We start from the raw sequence: 11,087 nt of genomic DNA, 5'->3' as shown, positions 1-11,087 counted from the left end.
TTTTATTTTTGTTTTGTTTTTGTTTCAACGGGCTGCCCTGACTTGCCACGCCCCGAATTTTTAGGCTTTTGTGGGGGTGGTGCTGGGCGGGGGGCGGTGGGTCATCGGTGGAACAGCCCGGCTAAAGCGCGTGGTTCTGAAACGGCATTAAGCCGGAGAGAAGTGGTCTCTTCTCCTTATCGTTACAACTATTCGTATCACTAAACATAGTTTCATTAATCATTAATTCTTGCTGTTATTTTGTGTGTTTTGCAATTATTATCGAATATTTACAGTTGCTATTTAACACATGAGTTTTTGCTGTTGCTGTTACTGTTGTTGTTGGTATTGGAAAGGAAGAGGGAGGATTGGGTTGTGTGGGGTCTCTACTAGCCCAAGAGAAAGAGCCAAGTTCTCGGTATGCATTTCCATATACATTGTACATATATATATATATATTTGTTTTATTAATTTAATTCTTATTATGGTTTTAGGGTTAGGCGATCTTGAAAAATAAGACCTAAATCGTTATACACACATATGCTTCTATATATAGGCTATAGAAAATCAAATTAAGCGAACTTTGTTAATGGTGGCTTTCATTTTTTATACAACTTATCCGTCCCGTCTTATGCTCCCCTCCCCCCGCTCTTGGCCCTTTCTTTACTGGCTAAAAGGTTTTCCTGCTGCTGGCTGCTATTCCGAATAGCTGCTTGCTTGAAAATCTTTTTGTTGGTAGAAGGGTTTCTGTTTCTGTGTGTGTGTGTGTGCGCGGGCGGATCCTTGTGTTTGCATGTGAAATTCTGAAAATCCTACATAATGAATTGGGCTTCAGACCAGCTCGCTTTTCTTGACCAAACAGAGGGTGCAGCAGCAGTGGGGCTGCTGCAGGAGCTGGCCCAAGGCCACTTGGGCGTCCGCTTGAGGCAGGGATATGGCCACCGCCTGGTTTTCGCTGCTTTCCGTTGATGCCTCCGTTTGCGTCGCTGCCAAACTGAGCAAAGTGCCGCTGGGCAGATGCAATGGGGGTTGCGCTCGATGTTAGCTGCTGCTGCCGCTACCGTCCGCGTCTCATCTGTTGATGGTGGACGTCACACCCACTCCCCCTGCTCCCGTGCCAGTGGCTCCTCCTCCTCCTCCGCCGCCGCCAGCTCCCGTGGCATTCACACCGCTGCTCACAGATCCTCCTCCTCCGTTTCCGCCCGCTCCACTGCCATTGTTGTTATTATTATTGTTGTTGTTGCTGGTAGGCAGCACAACTCCTCCGTTGTTAGCACTGGCAATCACCTGCTCCACAGTCAGAGCTTTGCCCACCTCCTTGGCACTCAGCAGACTGCCATCCTGGGTGTTCACATTATTGGCATTCGTGGCCACCAACTGCCTAATGGTGGTGGTGGTAGGTCCCACGGCTCCACCCGTACTATTCACAGTGGTGCCCAGCGGCAGGGTTCTTGTTATGATGGCCGAGTTGTTGAGACGCCCTCGAAGCACCTGCTGCAATCCACCCGGACCCAGTTGCATCTGCATCTGGCCGCTGTTGTTCTTCTGCAGCGGCTTCACATTCAGCAGACTGGTGTACAGCACTCGCTTATCGCCCTGGCCAGTTTGTGAGTTGCCCGTGGTGGCCAGCGTTTTCAGCTTCTGATGTTGCTGTTGTTGCTGCTGCTGTTGCGATTTGTTCAGCAGCACCGTGGTGGCGCCCACCTGCTGAGCTTGCTCGCCCGCCCCAGCGCTGCTCACAAAGTTCAGCTTGAGGTTGGAGTTGGGCAGCTCCTTGTAGTGAAGCTTTTGATTGGCCGCCGCCGCCGCCGCTTGCAGTTCGCTGGTCAAGGCGATGGTGAAGTTGCCAGTGGATCCGCCGCCACTACTGTTGCTGCTGGTCAGGAAGATCTTGTTGGCCTGCTGTGGTGTCGCCTGAGTGGTGAGGATTGCTGTCGAAGCAGGATGCAGGCTGTAGTTGTGATTGGCCGCTATCGCTGCCGCCGAATTGGGCTTAAGTTGTTGCTGCTGCACTTGACCAGACCCTGCTTGTTGCTGTTGCAGATTGACATCCGACACGAGCAGCGGTAACTGCGACATCTTGATCACCTTGCTGAGCTTTTGCTGCTGTTGCTGCTGCTGCATCTGATCGCCTGTGTCCATCTGATCGCCGCTATTACCCGTCGTGGTGGCAACCAGTTCGTCCAGTTCCTCGTGCTGCACCAATTGTTGGATCTGCTGCTTGGTCAACTGGATCTGCTGTTGCTGCAACTGTTGCTTGCGCAGGAATCTCCGATTGAGCAGGAGTTTGTTGACGTCTGTAAAAGGAAAAGGCGTTAAATAAATGTCTTTGTATAATATGTAGATGAATAAGATAGGACTGTTTAAGACTATTAACTATCAATTTACTTTTAGAAAGCTAGAATTATCAATAAAATAATAAACTTTTTTGCGCCATAAAAAAATTGTAATGTTTTTTAGATTTTTAAAATTCCAAACAACTGCTATCTAAACGAATTCATGAACCTTAGCAGCTTTAATCTGCATTTATTAAGTTCTTAACAACACCAAAAGTAGCTTGTGCAATAATATGAAAGCAAATACGAGATAAGATATTAAATGCCATTTCAAATTCAAGAGTGCTTACAGACAAAATGGGAAAATAAAAAAATTGTCCACACTTTTTTATGAATTCATAACAGCGAAAGTCAGTGTTCTCAAAAAATTAAAATATAAGTACATTCTTTGTCCTCTGCTTACCTGTATTCTCTGGTCCGTTGAGCTGCCTTTTCTGGGTGGCCGGGCGGGTCCAGACAATCTGATTGGTTACCGCCTTCGGCGAGGAGTCCACTGTGGTGGAGAGCACCGCTGTGGTGGCCACCGCCGTGTTCGTACCGCTTACCTGACGCCACACGAAAGGCTGCTGCGTCACCAGCTGCTGCTGTTGCGGCTGCACATTGTTGCGCGAGGGCGTGGCCACCAGCAGGGGCGTACTGGTGGTCACCTGTTGCACCTGCTGCTGCATCCCGGCAATGCTGTGCACGGCCAGCTGCTGGCCACTGGCTGTGTTGATGATGTTGACGCTGGAGGAGCCTGAGCTGCCACTGCCCCCGGAGGAGCTGTCGTCACCCTGCACCTTCACATTGGACAGCGTGATGACCGTGTTGGGTCCAATCGAAGCGGTCGTGGCTCCTCCACCGGCCACTCCCGCCTTCTGGATGGCATAGGTGACCTTTTGGGAGGTGGCCGCCGCCGCAGCTGCTGCTGTGACAATCTCGCCGCAGCTGGTGGTGTAGATCAAGTGGTTGCCCGTGGCGCCAGCGCCGGCAGCTTGTAGGGGCGTCAGGGCGCGCGAGGGATCCCGCTGCATCTGGAAGAGCAACTGCTGCTGCTGCTGCTGGGGATTCTGATTCTGGTTGGGGGTCTGTTGAGGCGTCGCCTGTCGCTGCTGGACGGTCACGTTGCGGAGCTGAGCCTGCGCCAACTGGTGCTGCAGCTGCTGCTGCGCGGTGAGTGCGGGCAGTGGACTGCTACCCGTGTGCGGCGTGATGGTCACTATATCGCCCACGGCCGCTCCACCGCCGTATTCCGTGCGTGCGATTATCTGCGGTCCGGCGTTGGCAAACTGATTGAGCAACTGCGTCACTTGGGGCTGCTGCTGCTGCTGTTGCTTCTGCGTGGTTATCTGGGCGGGTATGTTGATCAGCTGCGTCGTGGGCAGAGCAATGGCTTGTTGTGGCTGCAGCTGTTGTGCCTGTGCGGCAACAGGAACGATCTCCGCCTGGGGTTTCTCCACCGGCTCCAGCTTCACCGGCAAAAGCGTTGCCTCCTTGGCCACCACCACTTCCGGCTGTTCTACTTGCGCGGGAAGTTCCTCTTTGGGCGTGACCACCACTGGCGGTGCTTGGCTGAAGAAGAGCTCGCGCTGCTTGAGAGAATCCGCCGTGGGACAGACGGTAAACGTTGAACTACCCAGCGGACTTTGCGCTAATCTCGTCTTGCGATTGCGGCCAGCGCGCTTTGATAAATCGGCAGCTCCCACCTTGGGTTTCTTCTCATCAATACAGTCCAACAGCTGATCGGCAATCTCGACTTCGTCCACGGCTGCCTCGCCATCCAGGATGCCGTTCCAGAAACTGGTGGCCTGGTTCAAGGCCTTCGGATCATCCATGGCACACTCCTGCAGTATGTTGTCCAGCATATGCTCGTGGTTGTCGTCCTCGTCGTCATCGCCCAGCAGATTGTTGATGTCGTTTAGCGAGTCGCCGCCGCTCAGGTTGAATTCCAGAGCAGATCCCGAACCGGATCCCGAGCAGTTGGGACTCTTGCTGCTGCCGCGGGCATAATCCTGAACTTGAACCGTCTGCAGCAGCTGGGCATCCGACTCCAGATCCGTGTACTTGAAGCCGCTGCTCAGGAAGTACGAGTTCGAGTCGTTTTCGTCCGCTTCTCGCTTGCCCAAACGGTTCAGCTCCACACTTATTGGCGTGTCCTGGGTCCAGTCCACCGCGTGACCATCGCAGGACTTACCCACCTCGCAGTCTTGGCTATCGGACAGCTCATCCGTGGGCGTTTTGGGCCGGAAGTGCAGCCAATCGCGTCGAATCTCCGAGAGCAGCTCGTTGCAGATGTCCAACCGCTGACTGGAGGTTGGCGACAGACCGCCCAAGTAGTCCGCATTGAATTCTTCCTCGACGGGAGCTTGTATGAACAGATCCTTGGGCCTCGCGTGCACTTGGCTGTTGCGCAGATTTCGCAGGCGAATCACATCCGGCAGCTGGTTCAAACAGGGCGCGGCCTCATCCTCCTCCATCCGCCTGGCGGCCTGCATCTGTTCGTGCTGCACCTGTTGCTGGTGCTGCTGGGCCTCCAGCTCCTTCTTGACCGCCGTATGCCGGATGATGCTGCTGAGCTGAGCGAGATTGACATCGTCCTCCGCCTCATCGTCCATGAGTTCGGGAACATCGGATTGCGTGGACTGCAGGACGGCTGCTGTGCGAATGCTGCTCAGCGGTTCGTTGGAGTCGTCGGCATCGATCATCTCGCGCTTTATCGTCTTGGCCACCTCCTCCAGCGAGGGTCCCGGATGCGCTGGTGCCAGCGTGCCCGTCGATGCGGCTGCCTCCGCTGCAGCGGCTGCTTCAGCGGCTCGAGCGGCGGCCGCTGCCGCCGAGGTGGAGGCCACCGGCTGATCCTCGCCTCCGCCGACGACACACTCCTCCGCCTCCTGCTTTATCACATTGATTTTTTCGCTAATGCTAACATCCTTATTCATAACGTTACTACTACTACTACTATTGTTGTTGTTCAACACGGTGTTGTTGTTGTTGTTGTTGTTGGAACGGTGGTGCTGCTGCTGATGATTGGCTCGCGGGGGTTGCAATTGCTCCTGATCCTTCTTCTCCAGCAGCTCTGTTGCGAGATTCTCGCAATCTTCCTTATCCTCTTCCTCCTTTTTGAGTTTCTGACCAAGAACCAGTAGCCAAACGCTGGAGATAAGACCTGGGCAAAGGACCCAATGCTGGTTTGGTGTCCTCTTCCTCCTGAATCTGAACCTCTCCAGCTTTCGCCACCGCTTCCGTAGATCTTTTCAGCCGCTTGGCTGCATTTAGCTCTCGCAGTTGCTGCTTCTTGCGACGCAGGCGGCGACGTTTCTGGCGAAGTTCTATCCAATTTTGGGGTAACGTTACCGCTGAGCTGTAGATTCCAAGCCTTGACAAATTCTCATCTTCGCTGGCCAGGTATTCATCCTCGACTTCCATTTCATATCCCTCCAGTTCTTTGCTCTCCTGGCCGGACTCTATACCCGCAGCGGCTGCTGGCTTTTCCATGTCGCTGGGGGGTTCCACCTTTATCAGATCCGGAACAGGCTGCTCACCTTCGACGGGCTTTCCGGCGGGAATCAAATCCACCACCGTGGGCGGCGAACTCGGTTTGCACAACTGCTCGGGATGCTCCGGCTTGAGTTTGTCGCCACACCTGTCGGCCACCACGCTCTCCATCACCGTGTAGTCCAGCTGCGACCAGAAGTCGTCGTAATTTGTTGTGGCCCGGTCAAGGAGGATACGACCGCCACGACCCAAACGACGACGCGCGAAGCCGATGCAACGTGGCCTGTAAGATTAGCCCGATTCGGAGTGAGTATGGGCATGGACATGGGCCAAGTAGAATGGCAACAAACCTGGGATAATTGAGGGAGGTCAGTGTGTAACGATATTTGGCATCCGAGCAGGCTCTACTGGGCGCCATCTCCTCGTCGGCAGAGTCCCAAGGCCAGCGACCATCTCGGTGACGAGTCTGTGCAAAGGGGAATAGTTAACATCTGGCTTCCAGTTGAGATTTACAAACACTTACCGGCAGGTAAATACAGCTCGACCTGCGCCTAAATGCAAACGGCGTCTCCTCCTCGCTCTCCGAGCCCAGTTTGTTGCCATTCTGAGCCCCAGCGCCAAAGTAGTCCTCCTCCTCGCTGTCCGCGATCGAGTCGTTGGCCGCCGGCGAGGCGCTCTGCTGCCTGCTGAGGTGGTGCAGATGGTGGGGCAGGTGGTGCGCGGGCGAGACTCCAGCGCCTCCAGAAGCCGGCAGTCCCGGCAAATACTGTTGTTGCTGCTGCTGTGGGTGCTGATGGTGCTGCTGCTGTGGCTGTTGCTGGTGTGGCTGCTTGTCGCGGGGCAGTTTGTGCTTGCGCTTCTTGTACGTACGCTTCTCCTTGCGACTGCTGCTCCCGTTGCCACTGCCACTGTTGATGGCATCTGGAAAACAAGTAAAAATGTGAATTAAACACGGTGTTTTCAATCTTAATAAACTGTATATTATATATGTACACTGTAAAAGATTTATTTTGTTTTTTATTAAGTCTAAGTATATTTGGTAAAAATGTTTTAAGTCGATTTGAAGTCTATGCTATCTTCAAAGGTATTAAGAAGCAAACGATAAGGTTTAGTCTTAGTGAAGTGTAATATCATTAGACAAATCTTAATATATTTTAATCTAAGAGTATTTTGTTTGTTAAAACTGATTTAAGTCCTTTTGACGTCTATGGTTTCTTTAGAGGGATTAAGAAATAAGGCTCTGATTTGGCAAAGTCAAGTGAAAAAAAAATGTCAATAGCTAGGTAAGCAAATTCATGTACCATTTATGCAATAAAAAGTAACTGATATTCAAACAAGTCAAGAAATTATAAAACCATTAACCCATTTTATATGGATAAGTAAATTAAATTATAAAAAAAATTCAGCAAATATTCGATGAAACCAATCAAATATTCATAACAACATTCCAAAAACCGACAAATATCAAGTGTTTTCGCAAAATGTTTGTACTATTTTCAGTTAATTCAAAAGATATCAACCCACCCTTACCCATTGTCAGATTCGACGTGTTCAGGTACTGCGACGCTGAGCCGAAGACATTTGCATTGCCCGCCGCTCCAACACCGCTCGGCAGCAGGCCCGTGGGCAGGGCGGCCAGAATAGCACCAGCCGTTCCCACCGCCGCCGCCCCTTGTGAGTATTGATTCGTATACAATGGATTATACGCGGGTCTGCAAGTAAACAAGGAGTATTTCAGTACCTTTCGGCGAAAGTAAGGGGCATAGCGAAACGCACCTTGTGTTCTTGTACTGAGAATTCAGCTCCGAGTAGACAGCACCGTTGAAGTCGCGCATCTCGACGCGCTTTTCAAAGATGTTCACCGTCATCTTGAGATGATCGCGTTTCGTCTCCTCGCGTCGCCGCACCATCTCCAGTATAGTGGTGGCGCGCTGCAGGTCACGTCTATTGAACATTCGAGGAAAAGGTGGATTAGTTAATCAGGTAGGGAAGACGGGGTCATAAAATATGCTGCCTAAAGAAAACTACCTAGAAACTATTGAAATTTATAAATGATAAAAAAAATATTCCAAGGTAAAATAAGCCTTAAAAAAAAGAGTTTTAAATCTTAAATATTTTATACTTTTTTCTAATTAAATCATAGATTTTATATAATTTACAAATACTTTAGATTTACTATTTGCAATCTATGTCTTCAATGTCAAAGGACTTTTAGTGATCAAAAATCGACAGAATATTTATTTTCTACTAGTTTATCAAATAAATGACTCAACAATCAAGGCAAAGAACAAAATAGAACCAAAGAAAATTAAGAATAAATGACTCAACTGATATATCAGCGAGATAGAAGTTCAATTTATAGCAATACGTCTGGAAATGAACAATTCAACAACATCTTTGTGTTCAAAGTTTCCAGAAAATGTAGTATGACACGATTAGCCAGCACTGACATAATTTTTCAACCGACATTAGACTCAGTTTCACTCAATTCTTACCGCAGCTTGAGCATCTTCTCGTAGGAGGCCTCATCGTTCTTACGATTCTTGCGGGTTTGCATTTTCTCAGTGCGCCGCCGAAAGGCCAAGTACGGGTTGTTGGAGCTGGCGCCGGGTCGACTCTCCGTTTTCACTGTGAGGATCAGCGGGTGTTGCTAGAAAATGATAGTTAGAATTAGTGTTATATTAGCTTGTTCAGACAATTAGGCTTTGGCAATAGTACCATCTTGAGGCGCTTGTTTAGCCAGTAGTCGTAGACGGATATGCTGGTCTCGTCGTCCTGGTTGAGCAGTGACTTGGCCTCGTTCAGCGTGACCACCGTTTGGCCGGAGCTCTTTTCCAGCCGGTCCATCATCTGCTCGAACTTCAATTCGGTGAGCTCCAAGCGCTGCTGCTGACTGAGCCAGTCCTCGTCGGCACTGTCCATGTCGTAGTCAGGAACCTCGGTGTCCAGCCCAAGAGCTAAGGGAGGAGTTTAATTAGTTGGGGTTTTCCTTAATAACATTATTTAACAGTCACATCTTTATGGCTATTCTGCTATTTAAATAAATAATCTAAAAATATCTAGCAAGCAATTAATAATGTTTTAGTCGCAACCGTTAATTGAGAAGTTCGTTAGGGTTCTGGATCCTAACTCACTAAAGAATGTATTTTTCAGGCATACTTTGAAAGGTGTTTCACGATTAGGACCCTTTTTAAAATAGGTGAACTTGAGTTATTACAAGTGAATATTACATAACAAAGTGAATAACTGAAAGATTATTTCGTTTTGGAATTGTAATTTGGTTTAGTCAATTTCGATCAAGTTTAGAATGATGTCCTGTCAGCTTACGTTGCATGTGGATCATTTGGCGGGGCATTTTGTAGTCCGGCGGATAGTAGGCATCGTAGAAGGGCTGGTCCGTCTGCAAAACCTCGGGAGTGGGGATGATTAGGCCCGCGCATATAGCCCGCTGCAGATGGTGTTCCTGCAAGGATGACAATCCAAATTAGTCCCTGTCAAACCGAGATCTCAAAAATGATAACTTACCGACTCCTCCTCCTTCTCCATGCCACTGGGCATCTGCGGCACCGCCCGGTTGATGGCTGAGTACTCGGGCAGGTCGGGCAGCTCCTCGGCCAAGTAGATGGGCATCTGCTTGGACGGATCCAAATGGCGGGCTCTGAACGACAGCTTGGACATCTTGCTGGCTTTTGATTTGTGTTGGGGTTGTGGGTAATTGGGTGTTTTTGGGTGGTGTGTGGAACGTTTCTATTTGCTGTTGCTGTGGCTGTTGTGAGTGTTTTCTTAGGTGGCTATGGATGCTACCGCTGCTCCGGCTGTCCAACAGCAGTGGGCAGTGGGATTCGGGCTGCTACTGCTACTCTGGATTCTGGAGGATCTACTCCGTTGCGTGGTTTGCGTTGTAGTTGTATTCACTCCTCTACTCGTTCCCCTGGCTGTTTTCGTTAGCCGAAGATGGGACTGGAGATGGGACTGCGGATTCTGGGAGTACAACAGGTGCTCCTCCTGGTCCTCCTCCTGATACCGATCCCGATCCTGAGCACCGGGGCTGCGGTGGCTGTGGCTGCTTTGCCAGCTGGTTAACGCAGCCCCTGTGCCCGTTCCCCTGGCCGAAGACGTAGTGCCACTGCTGGTGGGGATTGGGTGTGGATTGGCGACTATATAGGGCGTGTCCTCCTCCTCCGCCCGATCCTCCTCCTCCTGCCGCTCCTCCGCCTCCTCCCTCGGCTGACGTCGTCCTTGGTCCTTGGGAACTCTAGCTGACAGCGCCGACAGCAGGATAATGGCCAAGGAAACGATCTGGTGGCAATTACGTAGACAACGCAGTGGTAGCAACAACAGTGACAGCGAATGCAGCAAATGTGTCGACGACATTTTTCACGTTGAAATCGAAGGTTCTGTGTGAATTGGCATAATTACGTTCATCAAATTTGCACATTTCAGTTCATCATCGTTTTAGGCAAAAGTTGAAATTTGGTTCTTCTTCCTTTTGTTATTATTTATTATTACTTCGCCTTGGTTTTTTGTGTTATCGTTTTGGCTGATAAAAATCTAGAATCGAAAACAACAACAAAAACTAGTTAGTAAACAACGCACTCACACACACGGACACACGGACACACGCACATTTAAATGTGTGGGGCAGCGCGCGCGGGAAAAATATCACATATACACATGCCGCATATATACATTGCTCTTTTCTGCCTTAAATTAATAAAACACGCACAAAAACATAGTCGCGATGAATCATTGCCTTTGCCTTTTTTTATTGCGCATTTTTTCTTTTATAAAACTGCGAAAAGTGCAAAATCATAGAAAGCCGAGACGAAAAAAGGCGGCATAAACAAACACACGCGCGCAAAAACACACACCTTAAACAAACGCGGCGAATTTCAAAATGCTTTTTCAAGAGATTTCTCACTTTGCAGTGCGCTGTTAGTTTACATTTTGTTTGTACAGAACTCTGTTAATTGAGAAAAAAAAACCCAAGCAAACTCCGCCTCATGTGGGTTTTGTTTTTTGCTTTTATCTGGCTAAATAGTCTCCAACCATCATGTGCGTATATTTTTTAAGATCGGGACTAATTTTTCACACACTTTACCGCACTTTTCAAGCAGCAGCGAGCGCAATCTGGTTGATAAATCGCTCGAAAAATTTACACATATAAACCCGATTTTGCGTATAGCGTGGTTTCGCTGGAAAGCAATAATGGCGGCCAGAGAGCCGAAAACCGACGACGCCTCGGAGTGCAAGGCCGCGATTAATTTGCACCGACGGCGGCGATAACGATGAGCGGCC

The 11,087-nt window shown here is 49.7% G+C and overlaps 1 protein-coding gene across 1 annotated transcript; it reads right to left on the bottom strand.

The window, feature by feature from the left end:
- LOC128254388 (uncharacterized) lies at window positions 1–10,978 on the bottom strand. Its single transcript, XM_052983466.1, is given in 12 exon segments — window positions 1–2,276; window positions 2,719–5,437; window positions 5,439–6,072; window positions 6,140–6,255; window positions 6,313–6,710; window positions 7,320–7,501; window positions 7,566–7,733; window positions 8,285–8,439; window positions 8,508–8,746; window positions 9,117–9,252; window positions 9,315–10,340; window positions 10,896–10,978. Coding segments are annotated over 11 exon segments (6,366 nt in total). The 5' UTR covers window positions 9,468–10,340; window positions 10,896–10,978; the 3' UTR covers window positions 1–810.
- Between the last annotated feature and the right edge of the window lie 109 nt (window positions 10,979–11,087).

Source organism: Drosophila gunungcola (assembly GCF_025200985.1).
Source record: "Drosophila gunungcola strain Sukarami chromosome 2R unlocalized genomic scaffold, Dgunungcola_SK_2 000004F, whole genome shotgun sequence".
NCBI lineage: Eukaryota > Metazoa > Arthropoda > Insecta > Diptera > Drosophilidae > Drosophila > Drosophila gunungcola.
This window is presented reverse-complemented; position numbering and strand designations above follow the sequence as displayed.